Raw genomic sequence first — 25,798 nt, 5'->3', positions numbered from 1 at the left:
AAAATAGTGTTTTCTCAACGGACCAAAAATGGGGGGGAAAATATTGGACAGGTGCCCATGGCTGCTAGCACCTGCCCCAAGTCCAATGGACGTTACACATCAGGCGAGAGAAAAGCTGTTCCCTGACATTTGCTTTGGGCACAGTAAACCTATTATTTAAAGAGCGGAACCTGTTTCACCCTTTGTTGTGTGAGAAGGGACAGTTATGTGCCCATGGTCTATTAACTCTTAACTCCTGCTCCCAGGATTTAACTGCTACTGGTGTAACAGGGGCTGTCACTCAGTATAAACAACGTGTCACCTTATATATGGCATGTTTGCATTAACTCAGTAGTCCGTAGCAGGCAGTTTTAGCATTAAAGAGATGCTGACACCTGAAATTAAACTTTTTTTTACATCTATTATAATATTGGCTTTGCAAGCTACTTCTAACTTTGCCATAAAGTATTTGCATGATGCTTTTACATTACCTGTCTGATCCCCCATGTTCCTGTATGAGGGGGCTGCCATATTTGTGCAGCAGGAGTCCGTTAGCATTAGAAACTGTAACTAACAGGCTAAGATGGGACAGTCAGGTTGGCAAAGTCAGTCAGTGTCAGAGAGTCAGGCTTAGGAACTTCAACTAACAATTATATGCAAAAACAGACCTCTCAGCAAAAAATGATCAACATGACCTAAAGGTAACATTTAATGTACATTCATATGCTAAAATTCATTTTTTAGTGTCAGTATCACTTTAAGGGGATTGTTCACCTTCCGGACACTTTTTTTTTCAGTCCAGTTGATTTCAGATTTTTCACCATAAATACAGACTTTCTTTCTGTTGCTGTGAATTTTTTCTTTTACCGTTTTTCCAAAATTGAAGTATAACGTTGAATGTTCGTGTCTCTGCTGTTTCACTCTGGCAGCTCAGTGACCCAAGTGCAGATTCTGAACGGTTACAATTTGCTCCATTAGTTGATACATTTCTCAGCAGCATCTGTGGGAATATTAGTAACTATTGTATCACTTAGAACAGCTGCCTTTAATGAAATTCAGGGATTCTGCTCAGCAGGAACAAAGATAAGAAATGTATCAACTAAATGTATAAATTTAGAACAGTTTACAGGGTCAGTGACCCCCCCCCCCCGGAGTTGCTTCTGAAAGCCATAAGAAGGTGATACATGAATCTTTAAACTTCAGTATTACAAAAGTCATACAATGGAAAGTAATTGAAAAAAGTCTTTATTTATGGTGAGACCTTTAGTTTGTAAACTCTAATTTGTGGTTTTTTTTGGTAGGAATTATACAATGGAGTATAACCAGCACCCAGGCAGCTGAATGCTTTTTTCGTGTTCAGGGTTGGACTGGGGGGCCCATGAGGGCCAAGGCCTACCGGGGTTTTACCCGGCGTCCCACAGGGTCAGTCCGACCCTGTCCTTGTTCACCAAACAGGACAGTTTGGAGATTTATATATATATATATATATATATATATATATATATATATATATATATATATATATATATATATATATGTATGTATGTATGTATATATATATGTATATATTCAAATGGCAAATGTCTGCACTGTGCAACCCCTGGACTTATTCCATAGGTACTGTATTGCAGTTAGTATGGCAGCCCCATTAGTTGTACATACGAAAAGTCACAAGATTCTCCTTCCTGCCATTAATTTACATATGCTAATTCGGATTTGTTTAGGCCAGGCACAAGGATTCGGCCAAATGCAAATCCTGCTGAAGAAAGCTGAATCTCGAACAGAATCCTGGATTCGGTGCATCCCTAGTTGTAACCCAACTGAAAGAGCTTTTAGGTGTCTCTACCTGCCATTGTAATCAATCATGAGGTCCGCAGGAGTAAAATAGCTCTGTATATCGGTACTTCCTATTTAGGAGGACCTTGAGAACTTAATTTGGGCCCTGATGATCTACATGGATATAGGATAACATGCTTAAAACTATATTTTATTGAGAATTCACAGAAACATACAATGATTGCAGTGATAAGCAGGGCATATTTTTCCCACTTTTGCTTTCATATGGGAATTTATTGATCCCCACATCTAAATAAATCCATTAGGTACACGTGTCTCTTATATGGTATGTGATCCATTATCCGGAATACCGTTCTCCAGAAAGCTTACAGGAAGGCAGTGTCGGACTGGGACACCAGGGGCCCAACCAAAAACCTTTGACCAGGGGCCTACCAATTAATCTTAGACCAGGGGCCCACCCTCAGTACTATTATTCTTCCTCTCCTCACTCAACCTCTATTCTCCTAGTCTCTTTTCTTTACATACTATAATCTATTAATCCATCTATTTAGCCTCTTTGTTCTCATAGAAATGGAGAATGGCCATGAAATAGGCCAAATGTTTAGCAGCATGAGGATCCACTGACACCTGGGCCCACCGGGAGTTTTCCTGGTATCCCGGTGGGCCAGTCCGACACTGCAGGAAGGCCATTTCCCATAGACTCCATTTTCATCAAATAAAGTTTATTTTTATTTTTTTTAAAAAAACATTTCCTTTTTCTCTAATAATAAAACGTAATCCAAATTAAGATAGAATTATCCTTTATTGGATGTCAAATAATCCTATTAGGTATAATTAATGTTGAACTCAATTTTTAATAGACTTAAAGGGATACTGTCATCGGAAAACATGTTTTTTTCAAAACGCATCAGTTAATAGTGCTACTCCAGCAGAATTCTGCACTGAAATCCATTTCTCAAAAGAGCAAACAGATTTTTTTATATTCAATTTTGAAATCTGACATGGGGCTAGACATTTTGTCAATTTCCCAGCTGCCCCCAGTCATGTGACTTGTGCCTGCACTTTAGGAGAGAAATGCTTTCTGTCAGGCTGCTGTTTTTCCTTTTCAATGTAACTGAATGTGTTCAGTGAGACATGGGTTTTTACTATTGAGTGTTGTTCTTAGATCTACCAGGCAGTTGTTATCTTGTGTTAGGGAGCTGCTATCTGGTTACCTTCCCATTGTTCTTTTGTTTGGCTGCTGGGGGGGAGGGAGGGGGATGATATCACTCCAACTTGCAGTACAGCAGTAAAGAGTGATTGAAGTTTATCACAGCACAAGTCACATGACTGGGGGCAGCTGGGAAATTGACAATATGTCTAGCCCCATGTCAGATTTCAAAATTGAATATAAAAAAATCTGTTTGCTCTTTTGAGAAATGGATTTCAGTGCAGAATTCTGCTGGAGCAGCACTATTAACTGATGCATTTTGATTTTTTTTTCCCCCATGACAGTATCCCTTTAACGTATGGAGATCCGTATTACAGAAAACTCCAGGTCCAGAGCATTCTGGATAACAGGTCCCATACCTGTGTATATAAAACCTAAAAGAAATGTTTTTTTTCTGTCTGATTGAACCCAATAGTTCCCTTTGGTTTATGGGAGGGGGGAACTCCATTGCCTATTCGCATGCGACTAAACCTGGAGTAATTAGTCTCTGTTTTGGCTAGCTATACCACACAGCTAATTGCCATCAAGTAGCCCAGGTGTGGCTGCACCCTCCTGTTCTGCCTCCAGCCATTGACATACAATCTCTTCTTTCTCTTCAAACAAAAGAAAATGCTGACCCAGGGACTTTTACTCACCCCTACCCTGGGGCTTGGGAGGGAAGGTGTTTTGGAAACAGACAAGTCTCCCTGACCCAGCAATTGAACTCATTGAATTGGCAGCAACTGTCTCCTGTGTTAACTTAACAAATGAACAAAAACAGACGGGATTGTTTGGGGTAAAAAGCTGCAGCTCTCCCCCATCTCGTTCTCAGGTCTGGTTTCCCACTTAGCACCTTCTCCACTGCAGGTCGTGTAACAATAATGTTAGAATATACGCAGCACAGGGCCCCTCAGCTCTCATGTAATGATAATCTCTACTCATGCGACTGTGAGCAATATGTCATAAACGCCCTGTAGCAATTCCAGTGTTTCTCATTCTAAATAAATACTCTTAGGGGCAGATTTATCAAAGGTCGAAGTGAAAATTCGAATTAAAAAAATCATGCTGATTTTTTGTGTACTTCGACTTTGAAAACAATTAGAAAATTCGAATTTCGAAATGTATCATGTATTGTCTGTTTAAAAAATTGACTTTGACCATTCGCCATCTAAAACCTGCCGAATTGCTGTTTTAGCCTATGGAGGACCTCCTAGAACCTATTTGGAGTCAATTTGTGGACTTTGAAAAATCAAAGTTTTTTTTTTTTTTTGGGAAAAACTTTTCTATTACTTCGATTGGTGCGATTCAAATTTGATAGAAAACGGACCTATTCGGCCAAAAAAAAACCTTGATTTAATTTCGGTTAGTCTTTTTGAATTTAGGTTTCGAATTTTTTCAAATTCTAAACTTGACCCTTGATAAATTTGCCCCTTATCCATAAGCTGTTTGGATGAACAGCAACACAGGGAGGTAGAGATGAAGTGAAATAAAAAGAGAGAAATAATGAACAAGCAATCCACTGAGTAGTCGCATTACAAATGAAAGGGGTGCTATTAACAGTCTATAAGGTGCTGATATTCCCTAATAATTTACTCCGTACAGGGGAATGCCTATGGCATGACAACAGTTTATGGTATCTCTCTGTATAGACTAGAGCATTTATTCCTGCTATGGAATATTCCATGTATGGCCACGTTCAGCTGCTCACGCCCCCAGTGTTATCCGAACATACTCCTCAGGCCTATAGGCCATACTATCTGCTGGCATTTTATATATAAAACAAAAGTAATGCTATGAGAGGAAGCAATACGGTTATGGAAAGCCAGCCTGAGAGGCAACGGCATCTTAAAGGAATGGTAACACCAAAAAATTAAAGTGTTTTAAAGTATAATGTACTATTGCCCTGCACTGGTAAAACTGATGTGTATGCTTCAGAAACACTACTATAGTTTATATAAATAAGCTGCTTTGTAGCAATTGTGGAAATTGAAAAAGGGCTATATGGCACAGGTTAAGGGCTAGTCCACACGAGGAGATTCGGGGAGATTTTGTCGCCTGGCGACTAATCGCCTCGTCTTTTGCACGACTATCTCCCAGAACTGCCTCAGCGTTTTTCCCCATAGGCTGCAATCAAAGTCGCCTGCGCTAATGCACACGCGGCGATGCGTTTTCAATAGTCGCCCAAAGTTGCCTGAAGGTGCAAAAGACGAGGTGATTAGTCGCCAGGTGACTAATCTCCCCGAATCTCCTCGTGTGGCCTTACCCTAAGGGTAAGGACACACTGGACGATTTGTCGCCAACGTTTTTAAAAAGCAAATTGCGGCGACATATCGCTCGTTTTGTCTCTGAACAAAACCAAATGAAAGATGCCAGCTCCTGTGCCCACAGCGTGTTTGTGAATCGCCTGTAGCTCCAAAACGCACTGAGACCCTTTTCCGAACGATTTATCAGAAATAGCATGTACTTAGAAAAGCACTGAAATCTCCTAGACACGCACACACATACAGATAAGTAGCAGCAATTGTATTCAAATTACAATGCGAACGCAATGACGCAAGAACGCAAGCACGTAAAGACGCCAGGTTACAGCGGGAAGCACAAACCGTTTCTGGTTTGGGTGGAGCACGTACCGCACAGAGTAATGGGATACAAATCGCTCTGTGCCAATAGTCGCTGTGAATCGTCTGTTCAAAAAAGACGATCGTCTTGTCGCCGTGATTTACTTTTTTAAAACGTTGGCGACAAATCGTCCAGTGTGTCCTTACCCTAAATAGTGGATAACAGATAACACCATTATGTTCTACAGAGCTTATCTGCTGTGTAACCTGAGCCTTTTCTCATTTGAATGGCTGCCCCCATTGCTACAAAGCAGCTTATTTATATAAACTATAGTAGTGTTTCTGAAGCAAACACAGCCGTTGTACCAGTGCAGAGCAATACTGCTTTATATTTGTATTACTTTAAAACACTTTTATTTATTACTGTTCCTTTAAAGGGGAACGTTTTTTTTTGTGTAATAAAAAAGAAATTCAAAGGATTTATACATTTATTGTCCTCTTCTGACTACTCATGGCATTGCAACATTGGATCCTTCACCAGCCAAGACTTCACTTCCCACAATGCCCTGCATGTTCTGGGATGAACAGGCCAGCAAAGCATTGTGGGAACTGGAAGTCTTGGCTGAAGGAGAGTTGATTTTGGATACATTGTTTCTGTAGTGTGGCAAACTGAGACGGGCATAGCAAAAGGGCAGACAGAAGCAGCGTTCAACTGCAATATGATGCACAAATCAGTGACACACTCTCTGAGTATATAGTGGAAACAGGCATTTGAATATGTTTATTTTTCACCTCCTTTAGGTAGCAAAGTGCAGGGTCTGTTATAGAGTAGGGCGAATAGAAGAATAGTCCTGCCCCCCTCTTCTAAAGCCATAAGACTCTTCATGTGTGCAATGTTGTGCCTACATGTTCTGGTTTAAAGATTCCTACAGTTGAGCTCAAAGCCATTGATCGATTGCTTGTCCCCTATTTTTATTGCTTCTCCATTGGGAGGGCTATACAGACTTGCCAATAAATATCCCACCAATGTCATTTTTATTAGATGTTACACAGTTGCACAGACAGTTGCATTCTACTTCTTTGCTGCACCTTCTTATTAGAGACTGAGAATATTTTGTAATTGGAACAGCGACACCTAGTGGCAGCTGTTTGTTGAAACAGAAAAGTATCTTTCTATTCAGCCTTCCAGCGCTGATTGATTCCAATCTTCCTGTGTCTGCGTAGGTTTTCCCTGGGTACTCCAATTTCCTCCAAAAACACAAGTAATGATATAATATTGAATCCCTGGCCCCCTAGCATTTGGACAGAAAGAACTACATCAGGCCCTGATAGACGTTGTATCTGCTGGACGGTTCCACTTGCCTGATTTAGCCTCACTTTTTCATGTCAATTTAATTGCCACTAATGTTGGTATTTTGTGTAACCTAGTCAGTATTGGTGTCTTATGTAAACTTGTATGTTTATCTAAAGACGAAAATGTTCTACATGGTCCTTTCTGCTTTTTTTTTTTTTTATATATTTTTAATTCTGTATCCTTTATTTTGTCTCCTCTTTTCTTAACCCTGCATCTGTTTCTCTCCTTTCCCAGGCCGGAATGAGTTGATAGCCAGATACATAAAACTTCGAACAGGAAAGACACGTACTAGGAAACAGGTGAGAAAAGTAGATATATAACGAAAAGAATACTGTACCACTCTTTAGAATATGTTGGTGCTTTATATTAGTATTATGGCTGCCAGTATAGAAATGCTATGTATAATATCAGGCCCGGGTCAGAGGGTGAGGAGGGAGCATGGTACTAAAAGGATTGTCTGTTTATACGAGTCTGTGTACTTTATGTTCCCACTGGAAGGCTCTATTTACATTCCTTAGTAACATAGTCCTATACTGGAGAGCCACTGACCCATCATGGTGTGTAATGGTAATGCAACACATTGAGCATCAGTACAAATTAGAATTGTCTCCTGCATCCCAACCATTATCATCCTCTCAGCTATGTTGCAATATCAACCATTGAATCTTGATATATTCCACTTAAATTATTGGATAAATGCAAAGAGTGGACGGAGTGCTATACCCTGAGATCTTCCTGTACAATCGGGACAGGTGAAAATCTACTGAATCTGAATCAGTGATACATTAGATAGCTTTAAGAAGGGGTTGGATGGATTTTTAGCAAGTGAGGGAATACAGGGTTATGGAAGATAGCTCATAGTACATGCTGATCCAGGGACTAGTCCGATTGCCATTTTGGAGTCAGGAAGGAATTAAAAAAAAAAAAAAAAGTTAAAAGGTTGAACTTGATGGACGTGTGTCTTTTTTCAACCTAACTTATTTTGTTACATTGTACAGACTAAACACACAATCAGATGGCATTTCTTGCACTGCAAGCCTACCCCCATGTATTGCGTTGGCTAGCCAGCCTGAAAGACAATGGCATTTTAGGCAAGCCTGAAACTGCAAGCTACCTTTACTCATGCAAAATGAAGTATGAAAAGCAATACAAAATCTTTGCATATTCATATACCTGGATGGCAGCTGCCATACTGCTTGCATCTACAAAATCACTCTCCATGTAGTACAGCAAATCGTACATAGGGGGCTGCTGACCGTGTGGTTCTTTTCCATCCAGATTTTCTCAGCTGCTGTTTATGCGTAAAGGGAAACCTACAGAAAACATTTTGTTCTCATAGGGCAGACTCGATGGTTATTAGGTGGTAGTAATGTTTATGAAATATCATTTTTGTTCTATTTGTCCTTGTTCCCTATCTCAGGTGTCCAGCCACATACAAGTTCTAGCACGGAGGAAATCCCGTGAGATCCAGTCCAAGCTGAAGGTAAGTAAGATGTCCGTCTCTCACGCCTGCCAGCTGTGCTTCTTTGCTTGCTCTCAATCTCTGCACCCCAGCCTTGCTTTCTGCTTGCCTCAACTCAATGGCTGTGCTGATACGGGGCTTTAGCCAGCAGCAAAGTAGAGTCCAGAGCATCTCTATCATTCCTAAACCATCATTTCATTGTGCTGCTATAAGACTAATGGCCCTGGAGGTGGATAATAAAGAAAAACATTAATCATATGATTATTCTTGTATAAGCAAGTTGATTGGAAGAAAGGAATAATAGATGGGCCGGTAGTTTTAGTTATATAGGACTGTGCAGCTGTCGCACCAGACTGATCTCTTGGCACAGTTACCAGTACCAAGTTTTGTAATGAAGTCCTGTGTTCCCTGATATGCATAAAGGTAGGCTTTGATTAGAATGGATGATCTAAACAAGTGATCCCCAACCAGTGGCTTGTGAGAAACATGTTGCTCACCAAGTCTTTGGATATTGCTCCAAGTGGCCTCAAAGCAGGTGCTTATTTTTGAATTCCTGGTTTGGAGGCAAGTTTTGGTTGCCAAGCAGATGCTTCTATAGGCTGCCAGTCCACATAGGGGCTACCAAGTAGCCAATCACAGCCCTTATTTGGCATCCCCAGGGACTTTTTCATGCTAGACTAATGCTTTTGTAATGTCTGTGTATATATGTGGGCCAAACAAAGCTGAGCCATAGGTTCACCCCTCGGGCCAAAAGATTGCACTAAATAGGAGGTCCCTACAGAACCATCGCCCAAGTACAGCATCTGTTGTGTGATACAGTCCATGTCCAATGGGATTTTCCGCCCCGCTCCATCAGTTCTTGAACAAGCCCTCATTGAGTTTCCCACTGGACAGCGGACTTTTTGGCATTTTATTGCAAGGCATGGAGGAAGCATCTGTATACAAGATGGTTTTCGTTGTCTGCTGTCAGGGTTTTCTGATGCCGAAAGCTTTGAAGCAGTAGCCGTTTGCAGTAGAGAATATTGTATTTTTAGGAGTTAGCAACTCCATATTGGAAGCAATGAAATTGATTTATATGGGTTATGATTTGAGTTTTCCCTTACTAGATATTACTGAGGTCCAGCCTCACCCTGCTTTCTTCACTCTGTTCCATTCACTGCGCCAGTCATTTCTTCTCCATCCGCTCTCACTGTTGTGTTGCCATGCTGCCAAACTAAAGCACTTCATAGGCTGTATGTTGTTCTGGCTCTACTGATCGTGGGCTCCACTTATGGTTAATGCTTTGCTTGGCGTATGTTACAGAACGTACTGTATCTGCATTATATCTGCTTATATTGAACACAAGTGTATCTATACAGCAACAGTTTACCAGGGCAGCTTCTGTTTATTAACCTTGCCATTATGTGCCTGGAATACACATCTGCCTAAATTGAATATAACTCTTTATCCTCTTCTTCTTTGTTACACAATTTTAATAGTACTAGTACCTTTCCTTCTATTTAATACTACCCATGCTGCTGTGGCTTAAACAATAGAAAGCCACTGTCTTTCAGATAGGAGCATAGACTTCCCTGATCACGCAGAAGGCCTAAAAGCAGAAGTAAGACATGCTTGCAGGCAGAATTCTATGTAAATTTAAAAAAAAAAAAAAAAAATATATATATATATATATATATATATTTTTTTTTTTCTGTATATAAATATGTTTATGGGATCTGTTATCTGGAAACCCATTATACAGAAAGCTCAGAATTATGGAAAGGCTGTATCCCATAGACTTCTTTTTATCCAAATAATCCGAATTTTTCAAAAAAGATTTCCTTTTCTCTGTAAAAATAAAACAGTACCTTGTACTTGATCCAAACTAAGATATAATTAATCCTTATTGGAGGCAAAACAACCCAGTTGGGTTTAATTAATGTTTACATGATTTTCTAGTAGACTTGAGTTATGAGGATCCAAATTATGGAAAAAACGTTATCCATAAAACCCAGGTCCCGAGCTTTCTGGATAACAGGTCCCATACACACACACACACATATATATATATATATTAACATTCTTTATGGTTTCCTGGTGGCCATATAAATCCTATACAGTGTGTTCCGACCTGCTGCCGTAAACGTTCCCCTTTTAATCCAGCCTTAATCATTTCCCCCCTATTTATTTAATCTCTTTTCCATCTCTCTTTCTCCCTCTTAGATGATTGTACATTAACCCTTTCCCACCCAGAAGTCACAAACAAATGATTATGTAGATTAACTGTTATTTATAATAAAGCACATTTATTATTGATTTGATTCATATTTCCGCTCTTCTCCCATCTTCCTATTGTCTCCCCTCCCCCCTCCCCCACCCAAAAATTCATTCATTACTGTTCCAACCTTCCCTGTTTCATCCTTTTTTTTTTTTACCCCACTGGTGACTCCCTTTCACCCTGTCCCTGTGGATCGCAACTTTCCTGTTCGCTGCTCTGGATGACAATCTCTTTGCGTCCAGGCTATGAACATGGTAAGTTGGCGTTTTGCACTTCTCAGAAACAGATTTTTTTATATTATGCCCCCTGGGTGCCAGTTAGCCGGGTGTGTATGGCTGAATATGTTATGGACCCCGTTGCTATGTTGACAGCCTGATTCTAGGATATTGTTTTCTGGGAAAAGGTTTAAAAGACCCAGTAGTAACAGCAAAAGATAAATTGCTCATTTCTGAAATACCAGTTATTCTTATCTAGTACTGTCAAAATATGTTGATTGATGCTGAAGTGTGTAGTATGTTTGCATGAGGGTAAATACCAACTCAATGATTTCTGCAACTTTCTTTCACTTATTAATGATAATGGTACCCACAAACTTTAACTATGGATTAGCTGCACTTGTCCTGATATAAAGCAAGACCTTGCCTGCGAATTGTCATTGAGACAGCATCTCCTTGTGTGACATTACCTGACTCTTCTCCTATGCCATACACATGCTTCAGCCCATTTCAGATAGGAATTAGCTGTCATATATTCATGGCCTGGTCCCAAGAGCCCTATAAAGTGACAGTAACACCAAAAAAAGTAAAGTGTTTTAAAGTAATTGAAATATAATGTATTGTTGCTCTGTTGTGTGTTTGCTTTAGAAACGCTGAGATGGTTTATATAATAAGCTGCTGTGTAGCCATGGGGGCAGCCATTCAAACTGGAAACAAGGAGAAAAGGCACAGGTTACACAGCACATAACAGATAAGATGTAGTGATTAACATGGTATTTTATTCATCTTATCTGGTATCTGCTACGGAACCTGAAGATGGCCATACACTATTAGATCCGCTCGTTTGGTGAGGTCTCCAAACCAGAGGATCTTAACCCGATATGCCCACTAACAATATTGGGTGAATCCGAACATTCGGCCCTGGGGCCAAACAATTAGATTACAATGCTGCGAATGGTTGCAGACGGTCGCAGGACCGATTCAACTAGCCGATGCGGTCCTGGATCGCAGAAAAAAATCAAATTAGCCAGATCAATATCTGCCCGATTTTTGGCCTGATATCAATCGGGATGACCCGTCGTGAGCCCCCGCACATGGGCAGATAAGATGCCAAATCAGTCTAAAGGACTGATATCGGCAGCTTTAATCTGCCCGTGTATGGCCACCTTGAGCCTTTTCTCCTTTCAATGGCTGCCCCCTTGCAACAAAGGAGCTTCTTTATATAAACTGCAATAGTCCTTGGAAAGAAAACCCACCAGTTTTACAAGTGCAGGGCACCAATACATTCTATTTTACTTACTTACTTTGATACACTTTCATTTTTATTGTTATTGTTCCTTTAACATTCGTTCAATTTCAATGGATGTAGTGAATTGTGTGTTACAGAATTAAATGCATAGGTTAAAAATAAACCAATCACATTTGGAAGAAGCTTCCTGACGAAAATTACTGAGGGTTGACTTTATATTCAAAAACAGTGCCCTTCCAGTTTCATCTACATGAGAAGTGCTAATCATAAAGGAGTATTAGGGCAGATATAGTAGAGAAGATTCGGGGAGATTTAGTCGCCCGGTGATAAATAGCCTCTTCTTCGGGCAACTAATCTCCCCAAACTAACTAGAATTGAAATCGCCGACTGGATGGCACTCGGAGCGCTTCGTTTTCCAAAGCTGCCTCATGAGGAACCAGAAAAAGAAGCGATCTAATGCCATCCCGCCGTCAATTTTCTTTCTGAAGTCGCTGAAGTTGCCTCTCAAGGAAACTTCGGGCGACTTCTGAAAACGAAGCGATCCATGTGCCATTCCGCCGGTGATTTAGATTCGAGCCGGCTGGGAGCAGGGGCGCGCCGCCAATGAGGCGAGCTGAGACGCTCGCCTCAGACGGCAACGCCGAAGCGGTTTCCAGGGGCGGCAAAAAGCCGCTCCTGCACCTTTAAGAGCCGAATTTCCGGTTTTTAAACCGGAAATTCGGCTTTACTAATGCGAGAGAGTGCAATTGCGCTCTCCACATTAGTGTTCCTGCCTCCCCTCCCGACAAGTAAATCGGCGAGGGGGGGCGGCATTGCAGGAGCCGCCTCAGGCGGCGCTTAGGTCCGAATCGGCGCTGGCTGGGAGGCAGTCGCCCGAAGAAGAGGCGATTTGTATTGCTAATCTCCCCGAATCTTCTCGTCTGTCTCTGCCCTAAAGGAGTTTGTAGTGTGGGTAATGTGCTCATGCTGATCTGCCAGATAATAATCTAATCTAATGCCAGCCATGTATTATATTTGAGATACTTCAAATCCTGTTTTATAGCTGGCACGGCAGCATTTTCTTTTTGGCTAAGAAAAGGAATTAAATAATTCCTATCCTCAATCAGCAGAAAAAAACAGCAAATGCAATATGATATAATTCAGATTCTGGTATTAAATTACATATTTACAAATACTGCTGCATATTCCTGAGCATCTTCCTTTTAATTGAGACATAATAAGCCTGCAGCTATCTAGAAGCATCAGATCAGACAGCTACTTTCTAATTGTAGATACTGGGGCATGTAGTTCAGCACAGCTGCAGAGCAATAAAACAGGATTACAAACTTGCTTATCCCCAGAATAATTGGACTTCCTATGGGTTCCCATGGTCTATAACAGTGGTTTCCAACCAGTAGCTTCTGAAAAACATTTCTTTCCGACCCCTTGTATGTTGCTTGTAGTGGCCTCTGCTGCTTATTTTTGAATTACAGGCTTGGGAGCAAGTTCTGCCGAACAGAGCCTCCTGTAGGCTGCCAGTTCACATTGGGCTACCAATAGCCAATAACATATTTTGCACCCCTAGGAACTTTTTGCATGATTATGTTCTCCAACTTTTTTACATTTAAATTTGGCTCACGGGTAAAAAAGGTTGGGGACCCCTGGTCTATAATGTGGTGAATCTGTATGATCGCCCTTAATATATTAAAATTTCCTTCTACAGTATACCATAGTAATTCAAGGCTGTCTTCACCCAAAAACCCTCTATTCCATAATGAAAGAAAATATAAGCAACTTTCCAATATACATTAATTAAAAAACATTGTCAGTTATTTGTAATTGTTATTGAAAGCAGCATTTGTTGCTTCTTTTCTCTTCAAATGCAGAATTTCTTGTTCGGGTCTGGTCAGCTGGTTTCTGCTACAATCATTTAGTAGTCTAAGCTAGCAGTAATTGTCAAGAGCAATTACACTAACAAAAACAAAACAAAAATAAATGCTCATATATATTGGAATGATATATTATTACAGTGTTTGGGGGGAGACCCCCCTTTAAATCAAGGAGCATAACTGGTTTTGTGTCCCCTGGGAAGAAGGTTTCTGATGCGTGTCATCTGAAAAATATGTTAAGAATGCATTTACAACCTGTCCCATTTACTTGGCTATAATTCACATACTGAAAAAAAATGTATTTCCCTTCCTTAAGTTGAATTGTCTGCTTCAAAAGCCCATTGTCATTTACCTTCGCTATTGGGGAGTGACGTGGGCAAAAAACATCACCGTGGTATTTCAAAAATGGTCTGGGGGCAGAATAAGAATTGAAATACAGCAGAGATGCCTGGCAGGGCTGGACATTTCTAGAGAAATGTTTTTCTGCAGTGTAATTTACAGATTAGTGGCTGCCGTGGGGACCAGCATAGCCCCCAGCATTGACCGTCCTCTATAGCAAGTCATCAGTTCTCGCACGCTCTTGGCTTATATAAGTGTTCCAGCTCTCAGTGGAGGGGAGAGGGTTTATGACCATTCTTAGTGTTCAGCTGTTTTTTTTCTTCCAGATTTTCTGAGTAATTTAAACAGGACAAATGTCTTCTAAATCATAGAAGACAAAAAAAAACAAACCACAAATTGAAATTTTTATTTGTATCAATATATCTGCATATCTATATATACCAAGCAATGCGATTTGAACTGAGGGTATCTCAGATAAAGGAGTTACCCTTCGGGCTTTTACACATGGGCATTTATTTTATTAAAAATGCATTTGCCAAACTCGTTCCTTTGTGCGGCAGACACAGCAACGTACTAAGTTTACACATAGGAGAGGACATTGACACTAAATTCAGATAAGTGTTCATGTTTTGTCTGGTTCAGTAAGAGCCCCAAGGGTAATGGAATAAAAAGTCTTAAAATGTTTTTCTCCAGGTCTAATAACCCAGAGCAACCAGTTAGATGTTTGCTTTCCAACAGGTGATGAATAAAGGCTTCTGTCTAATGGGCTTACCGGTATATAGGTTACTAGATCTGCTGCATGCATTGTTATATTTATTATATGAAACTTTGCATTGGGTGCCAGGACAGTAAACTCTGCAAGCTCCCATTCTGTGCCAGCAAGGCTTGCCAACTCACCTCTTTAAAAGCAAACAATTTGCATGGCAAATCAGGCCATTTCACTCTGCAAATTGTAGTTCAGTCATATCTGGAATTGCCCAATGTATTTATTCTGATTAGCCATTCTACATGTTCAATTTTAAGGGCAGTGGCACACGGAAAGATTTGTCGCCAGCGTATTTTAGATGTGGCCGTGGGCGACAAGTCTCCAGAAAATGCCTCTCCGTTGCCGGTAATTGAATCGCTGGTGGTATGCCCAACTAATTGCTAAATCACCCAAAGATGCCTCCAGAGGAAACTGCGGACAATTAAGCGTTCAGTTGGACATACCGCTAACGATTCCTATTACTGCCAATGGAGAGGCATTTTCAGGAGATTTGTCGCCCGCAGCCGTGTCTAAAAAAATCACGGCTGACAAATCTTCCCGTGTACCACTGTCCTAAAGCAGTGAGGTGACATCCCTGGTGCAGGGTTTTGGCACATTGGTGCCATGGAGGAAAGGTGATCCGAATTGAAGGTGAATAAGTATAAACTCAGTGTTCTTTCTCCCAAGCGCTCCCGGCAGATCCATCACATGATAGCAAAGTGCGTCTGTGCCGGGGCAGAACTAATGGCTGATGTCAGTCATGTGAAATATCTGCTGAGGCGTATGTTAACTGTTTCATGTACAAAATGCAATCTGGCTCTGAATGCTTTGTGTCTTATATCATTGTTCGATGTGTTGCATGATGAAAATCACGTTGCTCCTGTCGTCTTGTTGCAGGATCAGGTAGCCAAGGATAAAGCCCTTCAGAGTATGGCGGCAATGTCCTCGGCACAGCTTATATCCGCCACAGCCATCCAGAACAAGCTGGGGGTGTCTAGCATCTCTCAGGCACCGTTCCCTCCCACTCCAGGGGTGAGTGACTGACTTCATCATTATACATAGTTACATAGTTTCATAGTTAAATTGGGCTGAAAAAAGACAAAGTCCATCAAGTTCAACCCCTCCAAATGAAAACCCAGCATCCATACACACACCCCTCCCTACTTTTAATTAAATTCTATATACCCATACTTATACTAACTATAGAGCTTAGTATCACAATAGCCTTTGATATTATGTCTGTCCAAAAAATCATCCAAGCCATTCTTATAGTCATTAACTGAATCAGCATCACAACATCACCCGGCAGTGCATTCCACAACCTCACTGACCTGACTGTGAAGAACCCCCTACGTTGCTTCAAATAAAAGTTCTTTTCCTCTAGTCTGAAGGGGTGGCCTCTGGTGCGGAGCAATGCACAATGATATAGCGGGGTGTAGTCGTCCATAGCAAGCACAAGTTTTCTTTCATTACTGTAACTGCAACAAGCCTTTAAATGACGGGTCACTAATATTCTGCCTACTCAAAGCTTGACCGTGCCCGAGAAGTCACACTTTCCAACACTATTTGCTTTACTGTAAATATTCCAAGATATCTCTTCTCTCTGCACTCATGCACATGTTGGGCAGGTTGTAAAAGCAGCTTTGCAGGTGCACAGAGGCCGCACTTCTCTGTAACGGTGGGAAAATGTGCACATTTACCTCCACCATGTGTTTAGGTGCTTTCAGAATGAGTTTTGGTGCGCTGCATTCAAGTTTTTATTGACTCAGCGCTTAGACATGCATTTGGTGACAATTCAAGCACATCCTTAAACACTGGGAGAAACACATAAACTAAAGAATGCCCATGTGTACATAGCATAAAGAAAGTGTTCTTCCCAGTCCCCGTCCTCCAGTGATTGAAGAGATGATTACTGTTTAAGTGGATTGTTATATTTTCAGATCAGGTCTTTCCTCATACATGTAAACAGCTTTCTCACGCAATGGTAAACTGCCCCCTGTAACCTATCAAACCTGTTTAGCATGGAGGGTATTTGGAGAACTTAAGACTTAAAAAGAATATGCAGAAAAATCCTGTACTTTTTCTAAACCAAATGTACAAGGTCAGAGCTTCAGCAGCCCTATAATAACAATGTAAAGTGAGGAAAACACTGGCACACAAGGAACTTTATGAAGGGTTACCCCTTGCGTTTATTAAGTGCGGACGTGCAACGTTTCGGGGCGAGCCCCTTTATCATGCTTGATAAAGGGGCTCGCCCCGAAACATTGCACGTCCGCACTTAATAAACGCAAGGGGTAACCCTGCATAAAGTTCCTTGTGTGCCAGTGTTTTCCTCACTTTATGCTATATTGGAGGTCGCCGGACTCCTAACACTGGGCACCAGGGGTTCTCGTTATCTAATCTCCAGGAGTGTGCTCTGCCTCATCTTCCTTCGCTATAATAACAATGTTCCATACCTTCAACATTGTCCACAATGATTCACCATCTTGGATCTTGTAAGGCCATCGTTTAAGTGCCAGTGGCCCTGCACATGCTCAGTGTTCTCTGGGCTGCTGTTAGAAAGCTAAGCTTAGGGGGTCATTAAAAATCATCAAGACATAAAAGTATGGAAGCTGGCGCGCAGAGCTGATTATTAGTGATGCAGAATGCACTGGTTTTTATGCGTCTATGGAATCTAAATTAATTACCAACCAGCCTAGTATTGTGAATTATATATTATAATGTTTGTGAGAACTACCATATAGGTTCTGCAGTGTAAAGGGACAGCGGTAAACTGAGCCCCCAGTAGCCTTGTGTTAATATTCTACTCTTATTCAAGGCCATACATGGTTGCTATGGTAACTTAGCAACCAAACTGCTGAAATTGCAAACTGGAGAGCTGCTGAATAATAAGCTAAATAAGTAAAAAAGCACAAATAAAAAAAATAAAAAACAAATGCAAATTGTCTCCGAATATCACTCTCTAAATCATACTAAAAGTTAACTCAAAGGTGAACAAACCCTTTAATATATCGGTCAGTGACCGTTTTGTCACCAATGTCTCAATCTTTTTTTTTTTTTTCTTCTTTAGACTCCAGACTTTTTCCAGTTTTGGCCAGGTGGTGGCCAGCCCCGACCAACGCAGGAGTGAGTATCCATCTAGTATTTCTTTTTTATTCTTATTAGTTTGCCTGAATGAAGCTACTCTCTCTTTCTCTCTCTTAAAATCTTGATCTTTCCAGTAACCTCTTTATACTGCTAAACTAGGAATGAAAACCCCTGACATGATAGAAGTTATAGTGCTTGTTAAGCAAGGTGCCAGATATTCTATTTCTCTTTATACAGAGCACAATGGGCAGAGGTGATATCTGAAGCTACTGTTCACATCTGTCCTTAGGCTAATAGCAAGTGGAACTAAACTTTGGAGTCAGATCTTAACCTGCTACTGCCTATGTGAATAGCATGAAAATTCTAGTACTGGGGATGCACCGAATTCACTTTTTTGGATTCGGCCGAACCCCCGAATCCTTTGCAAAAGATTCGGCCGAATGCCGAACCGAACCCTAATTTGCATATGCAAATTAGTGGTGGGAAGGGGAAACCATTTTTTACTTCCTTGTTTTGTGACCAAAAAGTTACGTGATTTCCCTCCCCGCCCCTAATTTACATATGCAAATTAGGATTCGGATTCGGTTCGTTCAGGCAGAAGGATTCGCCCGAATCCGAGTCCTGCTTAAAAAGGCAGAATCCTGGCCGAATCCCGAACCGAATCCTGGATTCGGTGCATCCCTAGCTAGTACAGGAATGGATCTGTTTCCCAGAATGCTCCAGAAGGGATTTCCGGAAAATATATCTCTCCAAAATTTAGATCTTCATACCTTAAGTCTACTAGACAATCATGTACAATAGGCTGGTTTTGCTTCCAATAAGGATTAATTATATCTTAGTTTGGATCTACAAGCTACTGTTTTATTATTACAGAGACAAAAGGAAATCATTTTCAAAAATTTGGATTATTTGAATAAAATGTCGTTTATGGGAGACAGCCATCCCATAATTCCTGATAACAGATCCCATGCCTGTACAGATAATTTATTGGACTTTTTGCCTAAAACTCAACTTTGCATTTTTTTTGGGCAAGAACCATATGAAACTGCCCAAGAGTTACAAAAGGAGCAATGGGAGGGGAAATTGAAAACGGGTTCAGTTCATTTAACTCTGTGCTTTAATTACTTAATTGTTTGGTGTAATGTCCATTTGCAAATTCTGCACTTAAATATATTGTCTTCGTTTTCTCCTCTTCCTTTCTGATTCACATTAACTGCTTCTTGGGGATAAAGGATTGAAAGGTGACGTTTTCTACCATTCATGCGCTCATGAGCTTATTTTTATTTTATTTCTGTATTATTTCTCGTAGCGTTAAGCCGTTTTCCCAGCCTCCATACCCCCTGCAGTCTGCTGCCCCCCCTCCTGCTGTACCAGGTATAAAACAACATGTGACTTTTTATTTTCTCACCTTTTTCCTTACATTACTCATTTTGCTTTTATTACTTATTTTTCTTCTGTCCCTGCCATGTCTTGTTTTACTCGTTGTGATTGAACTCTTGCTATAGCAAGCATAATGCATCCTAGTTGTTGCTAAAGTGCATCTGCACTCAGTAGGGATGGGCGAATTTTTTCGCCTTGCAACACAACAAATTTTTGGCGAAACTAAACGGGTCAAATTCGCCCATCCCTAGTTGCCACTCAGTTATTGTTTGACACTGTAGTGAAAGCCGGCAGCCAAGGAACAAAACATATTGATAGTGCTCCAGTATCTTTATATTCTGTCCATTGCTTAGAGTGTGGGACTGCCAATTCTCAGCAATAAAAAAATAAAAATGATGCTCAAAACTAAAAATCAGGCCACTTATGGTCTCTACGGACCTGTGGAGGAACTAATTGACCAGCCAGGAAGTAGATAGGTGCTGTCAGTGCTTTCCATGTGCTTTGGATTGGTGCAGTTTAGACATGCCTGTGAGTGGCGAAATTGGGTGATTATCTGTACTAGGCTATGACAGAAGAGGCACATGCCTAGGGCACAACAGTGGGCAAACTAGGCACATCCCTCTTCTGCCTGCCTACCCCTAGTTCGGCTTAGTGCAACTCCACTGACGAATGGGGCATCACCCCTGGGGTGTTCTAGGATGAGGCTTGCCTGAAGTACCTTTGCCATTTAGCCTGGCACTTGTAGCCTAAGCATTTCTCAATCTTCCTTTTTACAGAATGCTCGCCTTTAGACAAAATCTATAAATGACCAGGTATTAGTAAAGAAAAGCACATGTACTGCTGTACTGCAATTTAGATAGTAGTGTAATAACAGTTGAAAAATAGTTGTAAAATAACAGTTGTAGAGCTTGGATATACAATGTTTCTTTATCGCAGTAGCAATATAGGATCTCACTGGCAACTTGATGAAGGGCTTCTTAGTTTCTTAGATTAAATTGTCCGTACCCTAGATCCTAGATGATACTCTTTGTTATCTGATTTATCCACCTTCTACAAGTTGGAAAATGAAAGCAAAATTCTGATGGATTGTTATTGTGCAATTTAGCCCCTATGTTCAAAAACTATTCTTCTTGTATTTGCCTCCCTTACTATGACTTGGTAGGACAGCCTTTTCTAGTTTGCACATATTTAATCTTCCTCCATTCACTGGTTAATAGGTTATAACGCAACTCCTGCCAGTCTTTCCCCTGTACCTTCTGGGCCTGCATGGCAGGGTCGCTCCATCGGCACTCCGAAATTGCGTTTGGTGGAATTCTTAGCCTTCATGGATCAGCAAGGAGAACCAGATGCAGTAAGTGGAACTGGCAAACAGAAAATACATGTTATACAGTAACATGTAATAAGGGCTAACAGTCATACCTTGAATACTTTGATAGATGAAGTAAAATAAGAAATGTAAGAACCTTTGAGTAGCCGACCATTTTCCCATACTGAAAAATTTGTTTTCTGTAGTACTAGTAGCTGGAATAAACCATTGTTTTTTTTTTTTTTTTGCCAATAGTACAACAAACACCTCTATGTCCATATCAGCCAGTCAAACCCTTCCTACAGTGATGCTTTGCTGGAATCTGTGGATGTTCGTCAGATCTACGACAAGTTCCCTGAGAAGAAAGGAGGTCTGAAAGAGCTCTATGAGAAAGGGCCTCCAAATGCTTTCTTTTTGGTCAAGTTCTGGGTAAGAGATCCTGCTACTTGGTTGTCAAGAATTGCTGTAAAACAACAACCCATTTTAGAACATGGATATTGTGCTGCTTATGGTACATAAGAAAAAAAAAAGTTCTTTCGTAAAAAGCAAAGACCTTGCTATTTTTGGAAAATATTTGCTCATCAATGTCAAATGCTCTGCCCTCCTGTTTTTATGACACTTGTCTTGAGTAATAAAAAATATGCAATGTGCTATTTATCTCTGTAATAATAAAACAGTAGCTTGTACTTGATCCCAACTAAGATATAATTAATCCTTATTGGAAGCAAAACAACCCTATTGGGTTTATTTCATGTTTACATGATTTTCTAGTAGACTTAAAGTACGAAGATTCAAATTACGGAAAGATTCATTTTCCAGAAAACTCCAGGTCCCGAGCTTTCTGAATAACAGGTCCCATACTTGTATAGAGCTACCACAGAGCTACATGGTTAACATTCTACATAATACATTTTGTATTTGAGTGTAATCCCAAGATGTTGATTAGCTATTTGTATCTTCTTCAGTCTACACTTTTTAATCGTGTATTTTTGTTTCCAGGCTGATCTGAACACCAGCATCCAGGATGAGCCGGGTGTGTTTTATGGTGTCAGCAGTCAGTATGAAAGTCCAGAGAACATGACCATCACTTCTTCTTCCAAAGTCTGCTCGTTTGGAAAGCAAGTGGTGGAGAAAGTGGAGGTGAGAAATTGTTCTGTAGACATGTTTGTGTGTGTGGGGAATCTTGAAACTTTGCTCCTCAGAACTGAAGTGGGGAAATGGTGCTTGTCAATGATCTATCATATAGTGAGGCTTCCCATTCATGGAATAATAAACATTGCCTGTATCATTATATCTGGTTCTGTAGAATAGAGTAGGTCACTAAACATGTTTTTAATCTGGAGAAGAAGGGGACATTGACAAAGAGATTCCAGTTTTGTTGTTACTTGTCGGGTTCTGTTGTATCATGTGCAAAGTTTGCTGAAGTCCAGTAAATCGGAATCAGCCAATTAGCTTTTATTTGGCTCATTCAGGTGACCCAGTCACCCCCAAATGTTTCCCTTTACGAAAATGTAGATCATAAATTTAAAATACATTCATCTATCAAAGTCCAACTTGTCAAAGCCAATGACAGCCTGTTCCTAAATCTTCTGTTGTATGTTTGGGCCCACAGACTGAATATGCTCGCTTTGAAAATGGACGCTTCCTTTACCGAATCCACCGCTCACCCATGTGTGAATATCTCATTAACTTCATCCATAAGCTGAAGCAGTTACCGGAAAAATACATGATGAACAGTGTATTAGAAAACTTCACTATTCTACAGGTTAGTGCTGGAATACAGTCCTCCACAAAAGAAATGCGCCATGCAGAACAAAATGAAGCAGCGAAACAGCCGATGGACCACATGGGCAGTCAATTGAGACCTCCATTTCTTTAGTGTCCAAAGCCTTGTGAAAAATGGCTTCACCAAGTAATATTTATGGAGCATATTCACATTCCTGTAGACCTCCTGTAATGTTCTCTATAGTACAATCTCTATAGTACAAAGGTGTTTAAAATATAATATAGTGGCCTTGACTTGACATCTTCAAGGGAAGTTAATAGGGACAAGGCACACCTTTATAACGATGCCCTTATGAACTACATGGTAATTGTAATTGAAATAATAATTAATATGTAATATCATTCTTGCTGCATAGAAGATATAGATTAAGAATGCCTATTTCAAGAGGCTATTTATCTTATTTTTTTCTAGGTGGTTACAAATCGGGACACCCAGGAATTGCTTCTGTGCATAGCTTACGTCTTTGAAGTATCAACCAGTGAGCACGGAGCTCAGCATCACATCTATCGGCTGGTGAAAGACTGAGATGAAATGCCAAGCTCCCTTCCCCTCATCTTAGCCATGTTGGACTGGCAGAAATAATTGTGTGCAAAGGTGGAGGCATCTTGCATTTTCCTTGAGCCTCGGAACTGTCAATGGGCAGGAGACTAAAACAAGCAACAGGGGATGGGACCCTTAAATGCATGGACTGGGGTGGGGGGGAAGGAACACAAAAACCACAAAGACCTCACCCTTACAGAACCTTCTCTGTGTTATGTTTTGAGCCAAATGGAATATATATAAATATCTATATATATATATATATAAATATATGTTTGTGTGTGTGAAACAGTTTCCAAAACGTGAAAACCATGGAAAAGCCCAGATGCCTTTTTTTTTTTTCCTCCAACTTTTTTCACATTTTGTTGCTGCCAAGTGCATCTGTTCATGGTACGGAAGCAGTTTAGGGAGCAGAACAAAAAGGCGGGACAGGAGAATATCCTCCTCCACACACTTCCTGCTCTGATTATCTAGCTCCTCGGACTCCATTGAAATGTAACGTCTGCACTTTCCGTGGTACAAAATGTTCTAGCTAAATTCACTATGAAAACAGCCCACTAAAACTCTGTATATGGTAAACGTAGGCTTGCACAGTATTTTACTCTGGTTCACTTTGCACTGGTTGTGTTTAGTGGGCAGTATCTTTAACATATCAGGGAGTATCAGGAAAGCGAATTCTACTGTGTATTGAGTTAAATGCCCCTTTGGTCTTTAATATCGTTAGACTTTAAACCCATCTAGGTGCATTTTATCTTCTCTATGGACTTGTGAAGTGTTTGGGAGGACAGAGGGTAGTATATAATGTGATTTTATTTGTGAGTAGTTGAACAGTTCTCTTGCCAAGAAGCCTTGTCCTAACTGAATGGACAAACGTCGAGGCATTATGATCAGGTCCCCTGAATATCTTTTCTGGTTGGAAAGATAGACCAAGGAGAGATGTGTGTTTTTCTTTTTGTTTTTCCTTTATTGTTTTGTATGATAAATATATATAAGCCAGAGGCTCAACCTCCTACTGTTGTCAGTGTGGCACTTCTAATATGTTTCTCTAATGGGAAGCAAAGAAGAAACAAGGAACTTGACACTAAGAAAGGCCATTGCTGATTAATCTCTGGCCTTATGGACTATAAAAAGTAGGATTTAAAAGTATTTAGTGACTTTCACCCTCCTCTGTCACATATTCAGTGCCTAAAATTAACTTGGGGGGGCGGGGAAGACATATATATTTTTTGTATTGAAAAGCCAATGTGCTAAAGAGTGGATTTGATATTGTACTATGAAAATAATAATTAAAAATTGTACTTAACCGCCAGCCTTTAATGTGCATGTGTTGCCAATTCGGAACTCTTATCTCTCCTGGACGTGCACAAAGTCTGAAATGGATTAGTGCGGCCAAGATCACAGTGGCCAATACTGCATTTTTAATTTTTTTTACATTTTTTTAATAGGGAGAGGAAAGGAGGAGGAATATACTAAGTGGTTAGCTTGCCTAAATTTGATTATTAAATTTGTATGCCATATTAAGGATTTGTACAGTAATTAAACATTTTTAATCTAAACATAGCAATATCTCCGCATGACTTCTCTGGCTTGAGGACATATTGCTTCATCTTCAGCTTTTGACTTCATTATTGGATTTGAAAACCCAAGGGTCACCGTTATCATCAGTGGATTGTAATATCCTCGAAATATTGTCCGAACCAAAGAAATACCGGTTGTAACTACGCATCTGTTTCAAGCACCTTTGCAGTTTTGTTTTGTATTCAATTATTCCTAAACATTGACTAGTTTATTGTCAAGATCATGTGTAAAATGTGTCCTTAGAGCAGTGGTTCTCAAACTGTGGACCCGACCCCCTGAAGGGGCTTTGAGCAGTGACAGAGGGAGCTCAGCCTAAAGGCCAGTTAGGATAAGAATAGAGGGAATGGCAGTTAGCTCTACTAGATACACCAGGAACTAGAAGGTCAGTTAGAGTGAGATTTGGAGTGGATACGTTTTTGCTGTCCTAGTTATTCTTGGAACTATCATTGAATGACTATAGTTTCCTTTATGTAAACCATTTTCATGAGCTAAGGTAGGACCTTCAAGGGGAGCCCTGACTAAACGTTGAAGCTCAAAGGGGTGCTTGAACTGAAAACGTTTGAACTGCTGCCCTAGAGTTCTAGCGAAATATTGAAAAGGCGAAGGAAGTATGGAGTGATTTGCAGGCAGTTTTATGTTTTAAAAGGTGGTTTTTGCCTGTATGTTCTGTATGTGATGATCAGCAATACCCAATTTACAACCATCCAACTGTTGCTGAACTAAAGCAGCCAGAGGGAGCCAACCTGTTTTAATGATCATTAGATGGTCCTTCCGTGCCTCCCTTTTTATAAAAGGTATTATGTTATGTGAAGAAGTGGCAGTAAGGAAAAGCAGTGCTTCCAGGTTTTAAGAGAAATAAATAATTGAAAATTAAACTGTTGTGTTTTCCATAATTAAATTTAATGTCGTTTTGTGGCAATTAACAACAAAGTCATCTTTATAGTAAATTTCAATTGACCATAAACTGTTAAAATTATTTTCTATAAAAAACGTAGGTCAGGCATGTTACTTTTAGGAGTTTAGCAAGGTTAGGAATGATTCCACAATGACTATGAATGTGATTGACAGCCTCAATCCACAATGTATCCTTCTTTCCTCTCCCACCCTCA

The 25,798-nt window shown here is 40.3% G+C and overlaps 1 protein-coding gene across 5 annotated transcripts in view; it reads left to right on the top strand.

Moving 5' to 3' along the window:
- Positions 1-25,564, top strand: part of tead4.L (TEA domain transcription factor 4 L homeolog) — a 79,163-nt gene extending 53,599 nt beyond the window's left edge. For 4 of the 5 annotated variants that reach the window (XM_018226360.2, XM_018226361.2, XM_041569614.1 and 1 more), the window contains 11 exons: positions 7,112-7,176; positions 8,298-8,360; positions 10,839-10,850; positions 15,910-16,044; positions 18,083-18,138; positions 19,409-19,473; positions 20,697-20,830; positions 21,041-21,214; positions 21,785-21,925; positions 22,398-22,550; positions 22,983-25,564. In XM_018226360.2, coding sequence (XP_018081849.1) covers positions 7,112-7,176; positions 8,298-8,360; positions 10,839-10,850; positions 15,910-16,044; positions 18,083-18,138; positions 19,409-19,473; positions 20,697-20,830; positions 21,041-21,214; positions 21,785-21,925; positions 22,398-22,550; positions 22,983-23,096 — 1,112 coding nt within the window. In that variant the 3' untranslated portion in view covers positions 23,097-25,564. The remainder of the gene's footprint in view (positions 1-7,111; positions 7,177-8,297; positions 8,361-10,838; positions 10,851-15,909; positions 16,045-18,082; positions 18,139-19,408; positions 19,474-20,696; positions 20,831-21,040; positions 21,215-21,784; positions 21,926-22,397; positions 22,551-22,982) is intronic. The other variant, XM_018226362.2, reaches the window with a different exon arrangement.
- Positions 25,565-25,798: the final 234 nt, after the last annotated feature.

The sequence above is a fragment of the Xenopus laevis genome, chromosome 7L (genome assembly GCF_017654675.1).
Source record: "Xenopus laevis strain J_2021 chromosome 7L, Xenopus_laevis_v10.1, whole genome shotgun sequence".
NCBI classification, from domain to species: Eukaryota; Metazoa; Chordata; class Amphibia; order Anura; family Pipidae; genus Xenopus; species Xenopus laevis.
The sequence above is the reverse complement of the archived record's forward strand: the minus strand, read 5'-3'. Positions and strand labels throughout refer to the sequence as shown.